The sequence below is a fragment of the Oryzias latipes genome, chromosome 4, assembly GCF_053564925.1.
Source record: "Oryzias latipes strain Hd-rR chromosome 4, Olatipes_Hd-rR_3.1".
Taxonomy (NCBI): Eukaryota; Metazoa; Chordata; class Actinopteri; order Beloniformes; family Adrianichthyidae; genus Oryzias; species Oryzias latipes.
This window is the reverse complement of record NC_136240.1, coordinates 3,389,750-3,411,916: the sequence shown is the minus strand read 5'-3', so window position 1 is coordinate 3,411,916 and position 22,167 is coordinate 3,389,750. Positions and strand designations below refer to the sequence as shown.

The following is a 22,167-nucleotide window of genomic DNA, read 5'->3' as shown; positions in this document are numbered from 1 at the left end:
TGCCTGCACAACCTTTTCACTGATTGTTTGAGAAAGTACGGGACCTGTGACATAACAAAAATACTTTCCTTTTTTTCTTTTGAGGGATGATTGCAGTATTCAGGACAAAGTTATTCTGTAATCTGCAATCTGAATGCAGGGCTGATGCACAACAACATTGTTTAAAGGTTTTGTGCCTCTACAATTTACATCCCTTAAGTTTTAGAGTCAAATCAGGGAGTTGGGTCCCACAACAGTTTCCTCTTCTTTCAGCCTCATGCATGTGCAGTCCACCTGATGCTGAGTCAGCTGCCAAACAGCTGCAGTGACGTGACAGAATAATCATTTGGAACAAAACCAATATATTTCCCTCAGAAGCTGTAAGTTTAGAATTATGAAATAATCCTGCATCTCTCCTAAAGATGTTCCAACAAGTTCATGTACAAGATTGTTTTGGACCATTTTCCCAGGAAGGGCCAAATGGAGGTGAGAGTACAGTCTGACTGTAAATCTGATGGAGTTCAGGATGTTGGCTTACAGTTCGATGATGCATCCACTGACTGTGGTTGTAATCCAGGCTTCCCCCAAGTTCCCGGGTCAGTTGGCTTTTGTCCACATAACCATGAAGGTCTGACAGTGAGTTCAGCATCACTATCTGAAAACACAGATAGTCTGTTGACTGCAGTCACAGTCAGTCAAGCTTTGATTACGTTTCAATTTCACTGCTGATACTGTTCCCTCCTAACTACTGTATGAAACCAGTGCCATCTGTTCACTGCAGCGACAACTGGGATTACATTGGGAACACAAACTCTGAGGGTTCAAGTTTCACTATAAAAGTCACTCCTGAAAATAAGATTTTCTGAAAGGTTGCCTTTCTAAGCATCTAGCTACATATTGCTTACATAATTCCATCTCAGTGTTTGCTTGATTCAGTTTGCGTCTCCTGTTTGTAACAATAGGGAATTAACTCATACCTTCATTTTGAAGTCATCCTTGTGCATCTTTATCCCAATATCTGTGACAGTTCTGTGGAAAAACCTGGACGGCCTGAGCACCAACACCAGCTGAAGATGTCCTGGGAAAGCCCCCTGAAAAAAGACATCTCCGATGATGTCAGCAGTTCACGGTGTGGCTTTGTGGAAGCTACCGAAATCAGCTTGAACAGGACTCACTACACAGGACAACGGATGTTCCACATGGTCTCAGAGAATCAGACACTAGTGAGTTTTGGAACAGCAACACACCGGATGATTATCTGCATGCACTGTGGCTCTGCATGTCAGCCTCATGGTTTTGGCAGGTGTGTGTAGATCTGTCAACCCGATATGACACTTTCACTTGGTGAAATGAGCACCATCAGTATAGAGGAAAGATTGAAACCCGTCATCTTTACTGCTCTTTGCATAGATGAAAAAAACTGTTTTAGTTAACTGGGTGAGTAAAAACAGCAGCAGTTATAATAAATACCAGAAACTACTTTTGGATCACATCAGCTAGTAAATGGTATTTGACATAATACTTATAAAGTGCTTTTCTACCTTCTCCAAAGGCCTAAAGCACTTTACAGTCACACAATCACACACTGGTGGCAGCTCCGCTGGGGGGGGGGGGGCTAAACATTTAAAAAATATATATATATATATATATTTATACGTATGTTTGTCAAATGTCAATGGGGAGGGGGGCACACAACTATCAATTGTGGAAATATACAAATAAATTACAAATAAAGGACCCCCCCCCCATATCAGGCTTTATTTGCTGTAGACGTGTAGGGATCATTGGGGAAAGTAACCACCAAATGTATTTGCACCCCCCCTTAGTACATTCACTACCTACACAAATACACTCACTGGGGTCCTGCGGGGGACACGTTTGGGCGGTCAGACTCCGCTGTTGAAGAATGGAGGAGTCTGCATCACCCATGTCCACCAATAATAACACACACACACATACACACACTGCGACAGAGGAATGGTCACGTTCTCTGTTTTACACCTCCCAGACTGGGTGGGCGGGCCGGCGGCCGCTGCTGGGGCATTGGTGGTGTCTCAGGGGTTCTTGCGCTCCTGACCATGCAGCTAGTTTTTCACATGGCAAGAGTCCACAACATCTGAACTGGTTAGACTGTGTCCCCAGAGGAGCAGGTAGGGCCCCTTTTCTGGGGCACCCCAATTTTTCCATCATTGCTCAAAGTAACCGGAGTCTGGTCCTCTGGCTCACCGTCCCCTGGCCCCAGACGGGGCCTCTGCTGGTTGATGGTGCCCGCCTTCATAGTTTGACAGTCGGTTTCTGCCACTTCCCCTGGTTTGTCATCAGTGGGGCTGGCGGGCAGGTGTGCAGTGTGGGCTGGGCATGGGTGGTCCCGGCCTGTTTCTGGAGGTGTGGGTGTGTGGGGGCTCAGGTTTAGGTCTGCTGAGTAAAAATGGCTCCACGTGAAAGCATGTTTTGCTGTCATGTGAGCGGTGTGACCACTAAATGAGCGCAGAGCGTTTAGCATTGTAGTATCAGAATGAGAAAGCGAGCTAAGCCAGCACAGGGACAGGTGATGGACATTCAGCAGTCTCTGAGGACTTACAGCAATCCTGGACAAACATCCCCTGACCGAGCTCCATTTGTCCTTCCGCCGGTCCATGATGATGATGAAGCCAATACTGGCAGCATCCAGGCTGGGGGCAGGAAAACAGGGGGCATTTGACAGCATTAGACAAATGTTTTCAACATTAAAAGATACACTATAGGTCAAGTTGACTGCTTTTTTTTTACCAACATCATCACTTGTTCTACCGTGAAGATGTAACTTTTCATCATCCATGTAATATAAATTTTGATGGAGGAGAGTGACATAAGAATAGGATTCAATTAAATCTGTGGGGGGGGGTGAGACAGCTCTTAAGAGGTTGATATTACAATTCCGGTGAACATTCATTATCTTCCTGAAGCATCCTGATGCTGCATAAAAGAGAAGTCTAGCATGACTTCCCATCAAAAGGTGTGGCCTTTTGAACTTTAGAAAACATAGGAGTGTGATCATGTCAGGATGACGGGACAGTGTTGGTGCATCATGTAGGGAACGTACCTGGGGATGCTGGTCAAGTAAGTTACAACATTGAGAAAATCCTCCTCTGGCACTTCACTGAAGCCAGAGTACTCAGGAAAAATGATGATGGGCGCTCCATCCTTCCCCCGTCCACCTGCAGAAAAACACAAAATCATTGAATATTTCCAGGCAGCGGCTTTTCCAAGGCTGTTGGTTATATTAACCATGTGCATGAATATTGTCTGCAATGCAGTAACAGCATTTTGAAAATCCATAAACCAAATACAATTCTAAAAATACATGCAAAATATTTGTCCAAAAGCATGAAAATGCAGAAGTTCTGGAGGAAATTTCAGAAATATCAATGGTTCGCTAAAAGTAGACTTCCCCTGTTTGAACACTAATGTGAAACGGTCTTTGCTAAAACTGTGACATGAGTCACCTTGTAATAAGTCATCTGGGTTACTTTGACCCAAGCGGTGATCAGGAAAGAGACTCTGCACACAAAGAAGAGAAGTTCTAAGGAGGCTGAAGCCTCCATACTTATTTAAAACCAGGCAGCCTGAAGCTGTTTGGAAGTCAGGATGGCAGCCGTCACCCACCGGAGGAAACTGCTGCTTTGCATCAACAGAAACACGTGTTTCAGTTAAAACACTATTCTGGCTTTGGCAAAGGTTGAAAGGATTCACGCACAGATCTGTCTTTGAAGAGGATAGAAGAGAAATATTTGTATGAACTTAGATGTGTACTAATAGTTCATCCAGAAGGTTGAAGAGCTGGGATAAATGCAGAGTTAGGATATCATGCAGAATCAGAAAGGTAAGAACGTTCCACAGAAATAAAAAGAAATGTTTGAGTTTTAGACTTTTTACACGAGTCAGTGCATGCCTCATTATCCGTTATCACACTTGTTACATGCATATCTGCACAGCAGTCTGGGCTAAATTCAACTGAGATAACTTAATGATCACAATGCAGGAACACAATGCATCTCTATGTGAACTATTGGGTTTAAGTGATCTGGCTGTTGTAGAAACTAGTCATTGACAAATTCAGCTGAGAAACGTGAAAAAGTCCCAGTTCAAGGATCGATTCCCCTGTAGGAGGAGAAGCTGAATCCCCAAACAACTTCAACAATGCTGCATAACCTTTAGTGCTTTATTTATTGAAATGTTGATGTAGGCCAGGTACTGTGGCCATATTTAGAGCTAATGGTTAAATGATTGCATTAGCTCTGATTAGTTAAACACTATATGGATCTTTTGGTGTTTAACATGTTCTTTTGGTACTGTTCTGATGATGGAGGACATATTGATGAAAATTAAGATTAAAAGGCCATTTCTGAGTATTTCTTTTATCAAATTGTTGTGAATCAGGAGTAGAAGAAAAAAAGTTATGTAAAATCTACAATCAGCAGGCCACCAGCTCCCAGCTCTGCTCTATTCTGATGCATCCATAGATCCATGAACGTCTTTGTTTTCCTGGTCTGAGCTGGAATCTGGATCAGAACTGGACAGATGGACAGATCTGATATTGATCACCAGTTTTGTTGCACTGTTAAGGTTAGTTTGGCTGTCATCACTTTGCTCCTTCTGCTCACCCATGGAGCAAAGTGGACTTTTACTGAGTTATTTTTTACCCAGAACTTTCTGGTAAACCGAGTCTGCAGGGCTTCATTTTACTAATCTATTAGGATTTTTATGTATTTTTGGTGTCTTCTGTTGTAATTGTTCTTATTTGGACGTTTTGCTTTAAAATAGTGACTCCAAAGAGACATGTTTTATAATAGTACAAATGTTGAGGAGTGAAGGTTATTTAACACCTGCAAAGGGGCAGGAAAGTTCCAACTTACCTGACAGCAAGGCAAACTGCAGATGAAGCTGCTCTATGATATCCACTGCTAGCAGGGGCCTGATGTCCTGCTGCATGATCTCATCTAGAGGAAGAGACACACAGCACATGCACAGATGAAGGAAACAAGCAGCATAGAGAGGATGATAGTCAGTCTGCTCAAGATTTTCAAAGCTTCAGTGCAAACAGCAGATGTGATTCCAAAATTATTTTGTACCTTTTTTTTTACAGTACTTAACATTAAATCCAGCGACTCCATAAACATGGTACAGTGCCAACTTATAACTCAGGTTAGTGGTTCCCAACCCATGGAACACTGCCCTCAAAGGTAAATAATGTTGCTAACCCCCCCCCCCAATGGAAATATCTGAGAGCTCACATAAAGCATCATTGAAATGATTGAACTGTAAATTTCCCAGCTCACACATGACAGCAGCTTCAGCCTGACAGCTACAAATCTGAATTCTGCTGCAAACACCAATCAGAATGCTTCTCCTTGCTTTCCATCTTCACGCTGCACTAGCTGTGCATCAGGGCGGCACAGGCTCTTCTATTCTTGGTTGAGACAGAAGCTTTAGAGTCCCACTCCAATCATGTTTTAGTCTATTTTCAAATTATGATGATGCCGTTTTCAGCAAAAATAAAAAAATAAAAACCTGTGTTGTTTTCTAGAACATAGTTTCTGCAGAGTGGCAGGAGTTTGTCAGAAATTCACCTCTGTGTTGTGGGCGGTACAGTTGGCAAGGAGTTTGCCTGCGCTCATTTCCCATAATCCCTTTGCTGACTCTCTCTCTTGCTAGCTTACAGCCCCCACAACCCCAACCAGTCATTCCAGGTGGAACGTCTGGTTGAGGAATGTTCTGTGGATTACACTGAGGATGGAGAAACCATCCAACAAAAACATGCAAAAAAAACACCCAAAAAACATTTTCATTGGAGAAGGTCTTTAAATTCTTGTGCTCCAATCCGACACACAAAACAAACACTTGATAATTATATCGGAAGCCAAAGTTTGGAGATACTCTGAATTTGTATCTGAAAACATGTCACCAAAATTACTGGATGGATATTTCCTGTTACATTTTTTCTGCATCTTTAGAGAGTTAGTTCATCTAGAAAACAGCTTTCTACTATTGCACTTTAGGAGTTAACAATTTGTAAAAACTGGAACCAAAGATTCTCAACCAAAGTTGGTGGAGGCACAGATATGTGCACAGCCCAACACACATCCATTCAAGCATATTGTTTCATGTCTGCACTGGTTTACCCAACTGCCTGAAGCTGAAAGTGCAGCATATGTGGCACAGAACACTCTCTGTGGTTGAGAAGAAAGACGCGCATTGAGCCTGCCCGCACTTTATCTGAAACAGAACGGGGTAGGTTCTGAGCTGATGGGGGAGGAGACGGTCATGAGGAGATGAAGAACACAGCAGCTGATTGTGGCTTTTAAAGATCAATGTACCTCTGTTCTGGTTCCAGTCTGCTGACATCCCAAGTCCATTCAGAACACACTCAATCACAGCCAGATCATTTTGGAAAGCTTCCCTTTTGCTGATACATTTACACTCTGCTCTGTCCTTTAACCGCAGAAACATCTTACAGACAAGGCTTAATTACAAAAATATTGGCTGTAAGTTTGTATTGGGTGTTTCCAAACCATGGTGACGGTTGTTGCGGATGAAAAGCTGCTGGTTGATTTTTGGTCCCGTGGCCCTGTTCTTGGAGATCATTTGAAAAGTTTTTTTAAACGCTTGACATGGCGACGATGAACAAAAACCTGTCATGGATCGGCCCCTAGTGATGTTTTTTAGCTTCTGTTTCGTGCAGGTCAAGCCTCCCCTGAATCAGTCACAGCTGCCTGCAATGATCTAATCTAGCTTCATTCTGTGTTTGGTGTTGGAGCGTCTTCTCTGCCGTCTCTCATGGTTGGCCTTTTGATGAAATCTTTGAAACTTTCTGGATGTGTTTGAGTCTTCCTGCTCCTGGGTTTATCCTCCCTGACTAACTGTAACCAAACTTGGCAAATATGGCATAAAATTCTTTCAAGTTTATCCATCCTCTCCAAGTCTTCTTTCAAACCTGTCTTTCTCCTTCATTTGTGTCCTTCAAAAGCAAAAGAGAAGCTGGACCTCTGTGTAATAACTGTTGGAAGTTGGACATTTAAGGGAAGCCAGTTCTGGCAGCATTTTTGATTTCTTATTTGTAATAAGGGGATGTGTAGTGGTAATTAATATTGCAGGCAAGAGATTTTTCTAATAGTTTGCTGATTCCTTGAGATGTGATACTAACCCTTACTAACAGTGGATGAACACTTTAAAGAAAAGCATGTCAGAAATGTTCAAATTTCTAACTGAAAACATTTTAAAAGGAAAGTGCCAAAGGAAACATAGTGGCAACACTTTGGGCCTTAGAGGCAGCTCAGGTCTTTGCCGTGCATCACTGTTTGGGACTTCTTCATCACAACTGTCACACATTATTGGGACCAAAATCCCAGAATCTTCTTACATCTGAACAAGTTTGTTACTGGGGTCATTTGAACTTCCTGTTCATCATCCTAACATCAAGTATCCTCTCTGTTTGAAATGAAGTGAGCCTGTTTTGCAGAACAACAGTTTCAAACATTTTGAAAAACATTCTGGGACAGAAACAAAGACCCAGACGGGGAATTACATAAAGAAGCAGAAGAGAAAACAGTTTTATCTGGGTTATCTCCACAAAAGCTACTGTCAAACTGATGCCATTTTATTATTTAACACAGATTTTGTTGAACCGCTCCACTCTCATCCTCAATGTAGAAATCAGAGTTGTTTTGCCATCAGTAGGTCTACCAAGTCATGGTACTAAATCCTAACCCATTATTTCTAAAGAAACATTTTACTTTGAGAAATAGAACAGGTTCTGTATATTTTTTTGGATTTGATGACACTCTGATAGACCCTCCATGTCACAGTTCTCAGAGTTTGTGTGAGTGTTACCTATAACATGTTTGACACTCTTCATGTTTACGCCGTCCAGCAGCACAAATCCCCCTAGAAGACCAATAATCCCATCAGACTGTTCACCGGATCAAGACAAAATCCAAAAGTCCAATTGGGTCTTTTTCACCAAGGTGTTGATGTGTCCTGATGCATTCTGGCATCCTCTTGTTCAAATTCATTTCCCTCTCTTTGCTTTCTTTGGTAAAGCTGAAAAATCTAGTCAAAAGCACTCAAGCTAACGTCAGTCTGCTTTCCAGTTGTTTCATGCGTCTGCGGTCAGTTTTTGCAGCTCCAGCTGCAAAACAACTTTGCTGTGAGCAGCGAACAGCCTATCAACAGCCAGAGGATGGCAGGAGTGGGAGTTCATGGAAAAGAAGGAGGGGAAGGGAGGGCAGTGAGCGCTGGAAAAAAGGAGACAATCCGCTGTGTTTGCAGTCATAAGTGTTTTGTTGGTGTGTGTGAGTTTTATGGTTTCTGACTCACGTCACGTTCCCCAGAACCAGACAGTAAACTTCATGACTCACATTCCTTTGAACTGTGTTTCTGTTTCAAGATTTCATCCATTATAATGAAATTATAATGGAAACACTTTTAAACCCTTGTGCTATCCAAGACATGGGTTAAATATCTAACCCTTCCACTCCACCATCACCACCCATGGGGGACCCTATAAAAGCCACCCAGACCTAAGTTACAAGGACTGTTGCAAAAAAGGGGCACAGCAGAACGGATATCGCAAGCCCCAGTCCAGCCTGAAGGCCCGCACACACCGGGACGAATTTCGCGCGCGATTTTGGCCGACGTTTAACGCCTCATGACTAAACAAAGGGCACCAATGAGAGTGTGCACACCAACGCGAAAAAACGCCACGCGTCAAAGTGTCAAAAAAAAAACGCCTCGGGTTCGTTTTTTTTTTTTGACGCGTCGCGTCGAAATCTATTCCACCAATGAGAATGGCACTTTTGCACACGTGTCTGGAGCTTCTGAAGTTACAGTAAAACACCACTTGGGGGCGCTCAAACACAAAACTGCCTTGCTGAGCACACATACCAGCGAAGAAGATAGACGCCAAGTAGCGTCTACAATGCCGCGAAGAAATAATGACGGACATTTTAAAATATCCCCGAACCAAGTTCGATGTTGAAATATTCATGTTTTCTTTGTTTGATTCTGACAAGCACGTAAATACTTGCTCTCTTCTTCTGAGGGAAAAGCGACTTTACCAAGCTCCAGAGAAGGGGCCCACCACTATCCAGGAGTATTGAACACCCCCTTACCCACCAGCCCCACACAAGAACAAGGGCCCTCCAACAAACACCCATCATGCTCCATGCAACATCATCATGAAACTTAAAGGGTCATTGATGTGCAGTAATGGGGGGCTGTGCCTCACCTGCAATATATAGCTTAAAAAATACATTAAAATGTAAATAAATATACTTTTTATTAGTAAAAATCAAATACAAATTTTAGAATCGTCTACTCTATGTTTTTTTTTTCAGTGCTGCTTTTCAACTTTCTAATTCACATACACGAGAAAGAGGCAGATGAGACAGCCCTCATCGTTTTTCAATCCAGTAAAACGAGTGGGTTCTCACATTGTGATGTAGACCAATGAGAACAGCCCCTTCCAGGAAGAGTCTGCACATCCAGCACCGCCCCCAGGCTAACAGACACGCCCACTTTCTCCACGGAGCTAGCAGTGTTAGGCAAAAACTCTCTCTTTTTATATGCACAATATGAACATCCATCTTTGCTAAAGTTCAGATGTTTATTTTCGTGGGTGAAACACAGACACGCTGCTGCGGGGCGACACCCACATGGAGCCAAAGGCGGGGCCTCAGAAATCGAGCCATCTTACTTCCAGGTATTTCATATAAGTCGTCTTCCATTAAATATCTTTCTTTATGGTTCCAAGAGTAAAATTATGATCATTTACAGTGATATAAGGCCTTCAAGCCAACATGTTTTACCCCTTTGCTCAGGGGTCAAAGTGGTATTTTACTTCACCTTATGTAAAGTGGGGAGAAAAATGATTCACTTAGCCACCAATTGTTTAAGTTCTCCCACTTAAAAAGATGAAATCCTGTAATTTTCATCATAGGTATACCTCAACTATGATATATATTTATCATATTTATATATTTATATATTTATCATAGTTGAGTTATACATTTAAAGAATATATTTGTAAATTAGGATAGAAAATAAGTTTTTGGTTTAAACAATCAAGATTTCTGTCTCTCCCAGACCTGTAGCTTCTTCTGTAGAGGATCCTCTGTCCTCCACTGGTTACCTGTATTAATGTTTTCTGTTTGAACTGGTTTCTATATAAAGACACCTGTCCACGACCTCAAACAGTCACATTCCAAACTGTACTATGACCAAGACCAAAGAGCTGTCTAAGGACACCAGAAACCAAATAGTTGACCTGCACCAGGCTAGAAGACTGAATCTGCAACAGGAAAGCAGCTTGGTGTGAAGAAATCACCTGTGGGAGCAATTATTAGAAAATGGAAGACAAGACCACTGAGAATCTCCCTCCATCTGGGGCTCCCCCCAAGACCTCACCCTGTGGGGTCAGAATGATCACAAGAACAGTGAGTAAAAATCCCAGAACCACATGGAGGACCTAGAGAATGACCTGCAGAGAGCTGGGACCAAAGTAACAAACCATCAGTAACACACTACACCACCAGGGACTCAAACCCTGCAGGGCCAGACGTGTCCCCCTGCTAAAGCCAGTACATGTGCAGGCCCGTCTAAAGTCTGCTAGAGAGCATTTGGATGATCCAGAAGAGGATTGGGAGAATGTCCTATGGTCAGATGAAACCAAAATATTACTTTTATTAAGAACTCTACTCATTTTGGGCTATTGGAATTAATCCCATCTGTTTAAGCTAACAGAAAGCCAGAGTATCAACCTAAACTGTTAAAGAGGACAGAGAAGTTCAGATGCTGAGGCGGATTTGAATCATTAAATGTAAGAATTTTTTCAATTCTTACATTGAAAATTGGCTAATGTGACAAATAAATATTTATTTTTTAAAAGATTGTACTTTATTCAATTTAGGACTGCATGTTGAATGGACCTAATGTTGAAGAGTAACTTTCCAATCAAGTCACGTTTTGCTGTTTCCACAGTGGCTTTGATGTAGGAGGTTCATTGCTTCTCTTGTGACGCACCACCCAAGTTATTTTTGGGTGGTTGCTCCTCAAGGTCAGGGGAAAGGAAGGAGCAGGGGTTGTTGTCCGGAAGAAGACGTCAATACTTGAAAACAATCAGAGGATGTCTAATGACAGGATCTGCACACAAGGGGCCATTTATTTTCACACAGAATCGCACAGATGCTGCTGCTTACTAACATTATGTCCTCATAAAGACACTAACAACCATCATTCTTACCAATTCCAAACTCAAGTTGGGACACGACCCAGCAAAGCTGGATCTTTTATGTAACACATGACCTGAGGTTTCTCATTTTTACACAGATTAAAACATAAATATGATGTAATTTTAGCTCTCAGCACCTTGATTTCTGTCATTAGTCCGTTTCTTAATGTCTGCATGTTTTTGTTTGGGCTTTTGCAAACATTTTTCTTTTAATACTTTTGTATCCTTTTTTTATGCATGTTGCAGGAATATTTTCATTTAGTCTTTTTGACCATAGCTTTGTATACTCCTGGGGAATCTGGACATAGATTCCTGCACAGCTCCCTGCAGATTTCCTTTAGAAAACTACGTCAGTTAATTGAACGAGTTGAGAAAGATTTAAAGAGATCGTCCACGCCTCTCGTCTCTTTGTACTGTCATGCAAATACGTTTTACTTCCAAACTCCATATTTTTCTGGCTAAGATAATCAGAAAACTTTCAAGTTCACATGGTCGTGTTCTCTATTTTGGTGCCACGATTTTTTGGATTGCAGGTAACACGTGTGATGGAAATGGTGGCTGAGGAAAAAGATTAAGTGGATTCATTGATCATACCTACAGCGCCCCCTTTTGGTGAAAATAAGAATTCAGCCAAATACTTGGAAATTGTGTAGAAAAATGATGAATTCCTGTGAACACAGAAGCCTTTTGCAGATGTTTGTGCGGTTTCGGAAGATTAGGTTGCGGCCGTGAAGCTGTGACTTGGATGTTGAATTACTGAATGTGACGTTTCAACGCTTCCTTTGTGCGAAGCGGGTGGTTGCGGTGACGCAAAACGGCTCGAGCGGAACGTTGCTCGAGGGGCGGTCGCACGTGGTCGGGCCCGCTAAATGCTACTTGTAGCTTTTTTTTATGTATATTTTGGCGTCTTTGACTTTGACTTTTGCTTTAGAGCGACTTATGGTCCGAAAAATCGTGCAATATTGTCAGGCACGTAGACATCCCAGATTTCCCATCTTTAGGCCTATGAGGGCTTTTGTCAGAGACAGACAACAACTCCCAGGAAAAAGGGGCTTCGCTTTATGACACTGGCTACGACTTCTGCAAAAGGACCTCAGAAACGCCACCATCATGACCCAACACCTTTCCTACACAGAATTTCCTTCCAGAAACCAAGGGTCCTTATAAACTACTTTTTAAAGTTGCATCTTGTCTGATCAATTTAAAGTAAAAAATAGATAGTTATTTACTATGTTTGAATCAAAGGTTGCATCACTCTATGCCTCTTTGCACAACAAGTACAAGTCTTTTATATATATATTTTTGCATTCATGGGCATAAACATATATAACAGGTGAAAATGACATCTTTAGTTTATTTTTATGGTGAGTTTCACAAAAGCACTAAACATACCAAACTGTTGCAGAACTGTTACAGTGGAAACAAGGACGGGAGGACCAACTTCTCAGTGTGAGGGGCTGGGTCGTCTGAGACGCCCCAACCAGGCGACAATATGACTCCATCTCAGACAAGGAGATCCGTACAACAGAGTAGGATTTCTGAAGAACACAAGATTCTGCCATGCTTGAATGCTCCTTTCTAGAAGCTTTTACTCCTTCCAGTATGTTTGGCTCTACAGCAATAGAGTGGTGTATTTATCCACTGTCAAACAAGACTGCTTTGCTGTACAGGAGTACTGCAGGTACTCTGACTATGTGCTTTCCCTGCAAAGCTTAAGGTGTGCGAGACAGTCTGACTGTTGCAGTCATAATCTGTGCTTACCAGGAAAGCCTATTAAAGTGCTTTTACATGTGCACAGTGTGGAGACCTTCACTGCAACTACTTTCCTGTCAAACTGAGACAAGCTGGTGGGAAAGAAAGCACAGAAAGATTCAATATTACAAGATAATTCATTTTCCGTGAGATCATCCAGTATTTAACACCAGACCTGAACCTCGGAAATGACTCACCTAGATGGAATGAGACTTTTCACTTGTTCCTTTCTGTGCCTGCCTTGGGGTGACATAACAGCCGGTTGCATCCCAACATGAACACACAAAAACTACTAAAGGATTTTGTGTTTTAATTTTTTTAGGACTTGAACAAAGAAACTCTGCAGACCTGGTTACATTGTTTAAGAAGTATCGGCAGTCTGCGCAACAGCTTACTTTGTCAGTTTGAACTGAGCCTAGAATAAAACGATCTTCATTTAAGTAGTCATTCCACTGCTGACAGCTGGAAATGCTTCTAAATGCAACACATCTAGATACTAGGGATTAACCCCAGTCAGTCGAGGCATCCTGGAATAATAAGGTAATACTTTTTTCCTTTGGGCTAACATGGTGATGTTAGCAATGACCAAAAGCTGAACTCCAGCATCTCGACAACACCAGTAAAAAACTGATTGAGTAATTGTTGATAGCGCATGTAAAACTTAGGTCACATATCCCAAAATGCAAATGCAAATTTGGCAGGCGGCTGCAAGGCAGCAATTGTATTTTTACACCAGTGCAGCGGTGTATGAGGTTTTAAGAACAAGGTCAAATTAAACCATGAACGGACAAGTTTTTGACACCGGTCAGTGGCCGTCCGGGCACATTTGGAGGTAGCAGGGTGGCAGTCCACTGACAGGCGGGTGGCAGGAACGCAGCAGCATGATGATTGGAGGGTCTCCGAGGTCCCTAAATCGTTTGATGATCAACCTATTTCACACTGCCAGCCACCCCCCCGTCCACGTGCTGGCATCCCACTGCCACCGTCCGATTGTAAGAAATCGTACGGTAGCCCCGCGGGGGATGTTCACATGGGCCAGAGGCCCAGCGATGACCGGACGTCAATCTGGCCACCATTGGTCCTGCATATGAATCCTGCTGTGGTTGCACCGCTTGGACCTTCTGGGCGTTGGGGTTTCTTGGGAGGCATGTTGTGTAAAAATCATAATGTATGTCGCTTTTTATATACCCCTGGACTACTGGGCGGCCGGTGGCACTTGATATGGAAATCTGGAGACATTTACACATCGTCCAGTCAGACCTGCATCCAGCTACCACTACTGCACTAGAAATACAGGTTCAGATGGAAAGACAGGACGAAAGATTTTAAAAAAGGTTTCTGTAAGGCTAAAACTGCACATGCAGAGATGTGTCTAAATTTCTGTAATATATCAAAGTATAGAAACAAAGGAATTACAACAAAATACGCAGTTGCCCTGGTCTTAGCTTTAGATCCTGACAGGAACCTAATACTCAGTGGAGCTGCAAGACTTTGCTTCATATCAGCCCCGAATCAAACTTTTCTCCACTTTATACTTGAATGGCAAATCATTAAAAGTTCTCAATCCAGTGTAGAGCTGTACTCTAGTCATTCTGCATTTTTACTGTAACTGAACAGACTTCATAGCTTGCAAATATAACAAACTGTAGCACAACACAACATTCCTCCTTCCAATCTAGAAGACCATGAGAGTGCAGCACGGCTTGCTGTGCCTTTCATTGGAATAAATACTCAGACATTGACTGAGTATTCATTCCAATGCATAGATGGTAAAGATCAGTGTCGTCATGCTGCTACCACTCTTGGAGAAGATTTGTGATCAGGAAGACATACCAGCAGATGGAAGGAGACATCATTAATCTATCAAAGAAACTGCGAGAACTATGGAGGTATCACTCTTTAGTCAGTGCCAAGAAAAATGTTCAACAGGATCCAACTGAAAAAAGATGACGGACGCAGTTGACGTCAGACCAGGTGGACTTCAGACGGAAGACATCCTGCACTGACTAAATGACCATGCCTTGGATGATTGTCGAGTGGAACTCCCCTCTGTACGTGACCTTTGTGGATCTCCTCCAGGCGTTTGACAGCCTCCATCACGACACGCTGTTGAGACTCCTCCAGCACAAGGGATCCCGGCTAAACTGAGCGGACTCTTCCAGAATTCCTTTGAGGGACTGTCCTGCCAGGTCGTCCATGGAGATCAGAGACCAGAAGCTCTCCTATAAAACTGGTGTGTGTCAAAAATGCCTCTAATCGCTGTTTTTGTTCCTCCCCGCCATCAACTGGGCCACAAGACTAACAAACAAGTAGGTAGTAACTAGTTACATTTACTTAAGTGACCTTTTGTAAAAAACAACAACAATCCTGTTAAAGTATTTTTCCTGCACTATTTATCTTTTTAGTTAAGTAGATTTATAACTAAAACAAATATAACCCAAACACAATGGACTGCAATTATCTTATTTATTTGATTTTGTTCTTTTATGTGTTGTTTATGATGTTTGTCTCATTTATGGATGCAAGATAATCTGGAAGTGTTCCACTTTAAGTAATTCCAGTTTTATTTTCAAAATCTTAAAATATTAGATTTCCCTTATTCCTTATGCATGTTTGTTTACCTTGATTTCCTTAGTTTTAGTCAATTAATAAAACTTTTACTGCAGTCCTTATTTGTTTGTCTTTTCCAAGCTACTTTCTTAGTTTTCCTTAAATTAATATTAATTTTCCTTTTACTTAAGTGATTTAATTTGCAATAATGCAAATCTTATTTGAAACCATTTTTATACATCAAGTTAACTACTTTCTGAATTTTGAAAAATAAAAATTTGAAGAGGAAGTCAGACTGTTGTAACAAATCTAAAAGTTTTGAAGTCAGAAATCTAAGAAAAAAAAGCCTGAATTCCCAAAAAGTCAAAATTTCTCAAGGTGTTTTTTCCCTCCATGGCTCTATAAGTCTCATCTGTACTTTACTAACAGATTTCAGGTACTGATTACTTTTTTTGTAAAGTTGAGCTGTTAGCAGAAACTTTATCTTTAAATTAGTTCATTGACCTTCCTGTTTTATATTATATCGGTTATTTTTGCTTTATTATTTGCAGGAATAAAATGAAGAAAATAATATTTTTGGATTTATAGGGTGTATTAAAAGAATTTAAAAAAACTTGGTATATTTGAAAAAAAATCTAAATTCCTTTGTGCATCGTTGGGTTTATGTTTTTGTACCAACGAAATAAAAAATAAGACTTTTGTCCGTTTTCTTTTTGGAATAAATAGTTTTAACAATCAAAATCTCTGTATAAAGGGAAGACTCAAAATTTAAGTCCCAAATTTGGCCCTTACTTTAAATTTTCTCCATTTTTCTAGTTTCGCAGACAAAAGACCATCAAGTGATTTCCAAAACAATGAGCTTGTCCCACCCATGTAAACATCTATTCTATTCTCTTGGTAACTAACAATAACAGATGTTGAAGAGAGACAGACGGAAAGGAGCAAAGAAAACAGTTTTAACACTAGAAAGGAATGAGTTGATAAAAAGAAGAGAAACAAAAAGGAGATCTATTTTCAATCCCATTCTTTGTGCTATTCCACCACTGATATTGAATTAAAGGTCTGCTTTCAGCTGAATGTTGATCTGTGCTGAATTCGATGTCATTCTACAGCCCCCCCCCCCCCGTGTCCCTGTCAGAGGGACCCAACAGGTCCGTTTGAAGCATTGATCATTGTTGCCGGTCTGCCCATCACTTACATATCACAGATCCCATAATTGATGCTGCTGTTCTTGAAGCCGAGCAATAGAATCAGGTGGAACAGGGTCCAGTCCAAGACAGTCCAGCAGGAAAACATAAACCAGACCACAAAGGATCTGTCTTCTGGATCGTGTGGTTTCCCTTGATTCCTCTGGACTAGCCCAGCACAGACCCTCCCCTTTGGTCAGTCTGTGTGTGGGTGGGCGTTTCCATCAGAGCAGGGCTTTGAGTCGCTCCTTGCTGGTTGGTGACTTGCCTGAGCAGCTCATTTCTTACCACAGCTGACCAACAATATAGAAACACTCTGAAGTGACTTCCCCTTCCATGTTTACCCCAGAGCGCCTTTGCTTTTGTCTTTCCTTCTCTGAGGTGTGCACAATGACAAAGACAGTTTGTTTCTGTCTTGCACCTCCCAACTGTATAGACTAATGTCAATACATAAGTGACCTTTGACGTCATATGCTATGACAGACTTTGTTTTTTCTTTCCATCTGTGAACCACAGTATGCATGCCATTTCAGTCCTACCTTATCTCACTGTCCAGCAGTTTAAAGTCAGCATGGCCTGTCAGCTTTGGATCCGTTTCTGTCCCTCATTGGGATTCAGTCTACTGTTTCCACCTCTCACTGTGCTCTATCTTCCTGCTTTAAGTTTTGCCTCTGGATGCAGGATTTGGATTTATATGCCTCTGCATTCTGCTTTCCCTGACTCTGGATTCTCATCGCTGCTCTTACTTCTGCTTCACTGCGGAAGTTTGGGTTTCCTCCCCATCTGATGACGTCATTTCTCCTATTTCTTTAAGGACTTTAGTCTCCTAAAGAGGTACTTAGTGTGTTGGGTATGTGTTTGTCTTTAAGACATACAAATTGTGTTTGGGTGTTTTTAATATGTTCTTGTTGTATTTTCCTGATGATAAAGGACATGTTTAAAAGGAAATTACAATTTGGAGTTTAGCTAATATTTTTGGCATTATGGAAACTGTTTTGGCTAATTTAGACATTTGTTCGGGTTTTTTGTTTGTTTGTTTTTGCTTATCAGAACTAGCATCTTCAGCAGCCAGATTCAGCTTACAGCATTTACACTATAGCTTTATCTCAGCTAATGCTATATATCTAGTTCAAATCGTTGTGAATCAGGAGTAGACGAAAATTTGCAGTTTGAAAAAGCGTCAGGTTTTTACATACAAACTACAATCCACAAGCTCCCTGCTCTGCTCGGCTTTAAAGCATCCACCTGCAGAAAAAATAGATCCATGAACGTCTTTGTTGAGCTGGAATCTGGATCTAAACTCTACGGCTAGATAGCTCTGATATTGTTCACCATTTTTGTTACACCGCTAATATTAGCTTGGGTTTGAGAGGAGCTGTAAGCCAGCGGGAGAGAGTGTGTGCAAAGTGATAACGGTCACCATTAACTCCGTGGAGAAAGTGGGTGTGCGTTAGCCTGGGGGGCGGAGCTGGCAGCGCAGACTTTTCCTGGAAGGGGCTGTTCCTCAATTTGAGACAGCACAACTTGAGATTTTCCTGGATTGGGAGGGGCTGCTGCTCAGAGCGCAGGAATGGATCACTTTAATATAATACACTAAAAAGTTCAAAAAAGTTGATTTGTATTAAATAATTTAATCCGCACCAATGGACCTGCCCACAACTCAGAGGTGAATTTCTAAAGAACTGCTGCCACTCTGCAACAACTATGTCCTAGAAAACAACTTTTTTTTTTATTTTGAATAAAAATGGCATAACCAATACCATATATAAGATTTGTTCATTCCTCCATTTTTAGAACCGACAGAATCCATTTGGAGCCAACCCAGCTACTGTTTGGAGAAGGCAGGTCCCCAGTCTGTTAGACGGCCACAAAAATCAGCACAAACACAATTTAGAATAATAAATTAACCCTATGAAACATGTCTTTTGGAGGGAGATAGAGCGCCAGGAGGAACATGCAAACTCCACACAGAAAGGGATTTGAACCAGAGTCTTCTCCCTGCAAGGCAAGAACACCAACTACTGCGCCACCGTGCAGCCCATGATGAAGTCAGAAGGGTTACCAGAACCTAAAACAAATAGTTTGGTGTACAATTTCAGATTTTGAATTTGATCAGCGGTGACTGGTAGACAACAAACATTTTAATATTTGCTCAGTTCCCTCATGTTATTGGGTTTAGACGCAGAGACTAGCTATTACTGCACTGACACAAACTACTGAAGTGAGTACATTTATAGAGTACTACTTTATTTATTGTTCTGACCATTGTGTCATTTTTTAATTTTGCTTACTGTTGTTCATTTTTTCTATAAGTGTTTTATGTTGCACACTAACACCGAAGCAAATTCCAATTCTGTGAAACTGCTCTGTTCACTGAAAATGGGAATAAACACTCCTTGAATCTTTGAACTGTTGCTGAACAACTCAGCCAAAACCAGATCCTGCTCCATTAAAACAGTGGACTTGTTCAGTGCTTCTGCTTTGACGAAAGTAATACCATCATCACCTATCAATACTATTGTCATTTGGTGTTGATTTTTTTAAACTTATTTGCTAAACTGCCTTTGCTTTCTGCTGTGGCCCATGCTGTTCAATGACCTAGAAACTACCAACCATATCTTTCTTTTGTTAGCTCTGCATTGGTCACCAGTCTACTTAACCCAGTCTGCTTGATCTGCTCAGTGCTGAGCCTCTTACATTTAATTCAGTGAGTAAATTGGGCCAGAATGTGGAATGAGTGCCCTGCTGGATCTGAGAATTTCACCCCTTGTTCACCTCTGCTGCTGTGAGCCAACCTGATCTGCTGGTCTCTCTGTCCAGCAGACAGAAACCAAGAAAAATACTCAAAAGGATATGCCAGCACACCAGTGATAATCCATAGAAAAGCAAGTGAAGAGACTAGTGCTCTGACTTAAAACAAAGACTGGAAGCTGTTGGAGGATCTGGCAGCCAATACTGGGGAAACTCTGAACAATACCGCAAACCGGAAACACTTGTCAGGAGATAACACTTCAGATCACAATGGCTGTTTACAGCATGAACCACTAAAAAGGCATGGAAACATTTTTACTTGAAATGTTTACTAGGTACTTCAGATTGAAGCAAAGACAACACTGGTATTATTTTGGAATTATTTAGCATTGCAAAACATACAGAATGGGATTTTTACCCAAGCGACAGCTCCCTCTGCTGTCTAACAGAAGAAGTGTACCAGCAGAGAGAACCCCAAACAAGGAAATTAATTCATTTCAGTACTTTTTTTTTTTTTTTTTTTAGAAAAGACCCATTTTACATACCAGTAAGCTTAAATTCACAAGAAAGACAGTTATAGAAAAATAAAGATGCCAACCATAAAGATGCTTGTATGTCAGTCTATGAGACAGTTTCATAACTTCTGGGAATTTCAGTATAGTTATACTGTGATCCGGGTGAATACTCAATTCTGATTGGGTGCTGGGTGTGCATTACAAAGTGAAAGTGTACACCTAAAAAAAAAAGTTCCGGTCACATAGCAGTAGAGGTCGGTTCCAGCTCAGCCGTTACCATGACAATGCACTGCGCCACCCATCAAATAGTCTGATTTTTTGTGAAAATGCAATTTACCCCCAAAAAATAAGAATAAAGTTCTAAAAATTAATTAAATATTTATTTCTTTTGTAAGTGACCATGGTATACGTGGGATAATGGCCTTCGAGGTATCCATAGTTAGCAACTGTCCGATGCTAAGCCTTCTGGGTCGTCCGTTGTCCGTTATTTTTTATAATGAACACGTTGTTGGCCACTTAACCCTTACATATTTAGTCTATGACATTTACACCAAAAGTGGAATAAAAAGTAAAAAAAAGCACTGCATGAAACACGTCCTTTATCATTTAATCTGAAAAGTGTAGCAGACATAGCCTATCTAAAGCTGCGTTCACAACAAACTGTCAACAAAAACGTCTCTGTAAGCGCGCGTGTTTCCTCGTTTCAGACTTCCGTGTTCGAAACTCTTGCTTTGGAAGTTTCTATGACCATTTTTGGGCTCTACAAAGTCAAACCAGGTTGAGTTTGACCAATTAGGGACTTGGATTCGGTAGTGACGATGACATCCCCTTTAAGTTACAGAAGTGGCAACCGTTTGAAAATTGATTACGGAGGTGAAATTAAAAACTGTGTTTTGTTCCCAGCTAGACTTATATGACACCAAGACTTTCATATATCGGAACAGAGCTGTAAAAGAAAAACCCTGGAGCAAGATTCACTAGATTTTCACTGCTTCGACATTTTGCACTAAGCCTCCTCCAGTTGTAGGTGGTAGACATGTGTTAGTAAACAGTAGAAGAAGAAGCCCCTCCTTCCTTGTCCAGACCAATGGGCTAAACGTGCATTGTTGAATGTGCATCACATGCGCGATGTGAACGTAGCATAAGATGTTATTTAGGACACTGTGGAAGCAGATGGTTTGAAGTCTTCATGCCTCAAGATTCAATAATAATGTGCCCTTTGAGATCATAATCCCCCATACCCATAATTAGTTGTCATCGGGAAGAACAAGTGTAGATGCCATGCTACGGATAATCCAAGCGTCCTCTCTCTATGTTGGCCTCACTCAATACATTGGAATTTCAATAACTGTGCATGCAGGAATGGGCCAGAAGAATATTTATTTTGTCAGTACTCATTTATGTTAATATAACCTTTTATTTATCTTTTTCCAACATGCAAATAACAAAGGTGAAGATAAAAAAACAAAGCAACAAATACAATAACAATAATAGAAATAATTATAATGTCTAACAAAACAGTTTAGCATTTATTGCAGGAAAACTACTAAGTGAGCCTGGCTCAGTTGTCATAGCAACATCCTCCACAAGTCCTTCCCTGCTTCACTGCCACATCACACCCCCACCCCAGCCTGACTATTGTGCAGCACAGGCTGAGCAGCAATGGAGGATGTGACCGTCTCCAGCATGGTACAGTAACCTACTTCCTTTGAGCCAGAAAATTCCCCGGATGAAGACGAAGAAGAGGAGAGGCTAATAAAAGTAAAAGCATCGGACAGACCAGACTTTGAGGAAAAAAAAGGAGCAGGAGTTGAAAAAAAAACCAATAAGACGAAGGTCAATGAATGTAGAAAAGAATTCTATAGGGCTATGGTGACTTTAAATGAAAATGGAAATATTGTCTAGCCTTTGGTTACCGCAGAGGTCAGCTGCAATGTAAAGTCTTCATTTGAGTTTGCTCTTATAAAACTAAAACGTAAAAGCTGTGATTTATGCAACACCACAGCAAAATGATGTCCCGTTTGCACCTTTCTGCTCATCCCTCTGCATGGCTCCTCCCCTCAGGCTCCTGAGAGCTTTCCTGTCATCTGTCATGCTTTACAACCTCATAGCACATCCTCCACTCAGGAGCAGCAGGCAGAAATAACCCATTTTCAGCATTTTATTT

The 22,167-nt window shown here is 41.3% G+C and overlaps 1 protein-coding gene across 11 annotated transcripts in view; it reads right to left on the bottom strand.

Annotated features, from left to right (window-relative positions):
• mcf2l2 (MCF.2 cell line derived transforming sequence-like 2) overlaps positions 1-22,167 on the bottom strand; it is a 60,110-nt gene that overhangs the window by 37,230 nt on the left and 713 nt on the right. For 6 of the 11 annotated variants that reach the window (XM_078945476.1, XM_011494523.4, XM_020702845.3 and 3 more), the window contains exons 2-6: positions 4,875-4,958; positions 3,062-3,176; positions 2,561-2,651; positions 957-1,070; positions 518-634 (exon numbers count right to left, since the gene is read on the bottom strand). In XM_078945476.1, the coding sequence (XP_078801602.1) occupies positions 518-634; positions 957-1,070; positions 2,561-2,651; positions 3,062-3,176; positions 4,875-4,958 (521 nt within the window). Of the gene's footprint in view, positions 1-517; positions 635-956; positions 1,071-2,560; positions 2,652-3,061; positions 3,177-4,874; positions 4,959-7,848; positions 8,168-16,745; positions 16,905-17,273; positions 17,490-22,167 lie in introns of those variants that run through there. The other 5 variants (XM_078945478.1, XM_078945483.1, XM_078945477.1 and 2 more) reach the window with 3 other exon arrangements.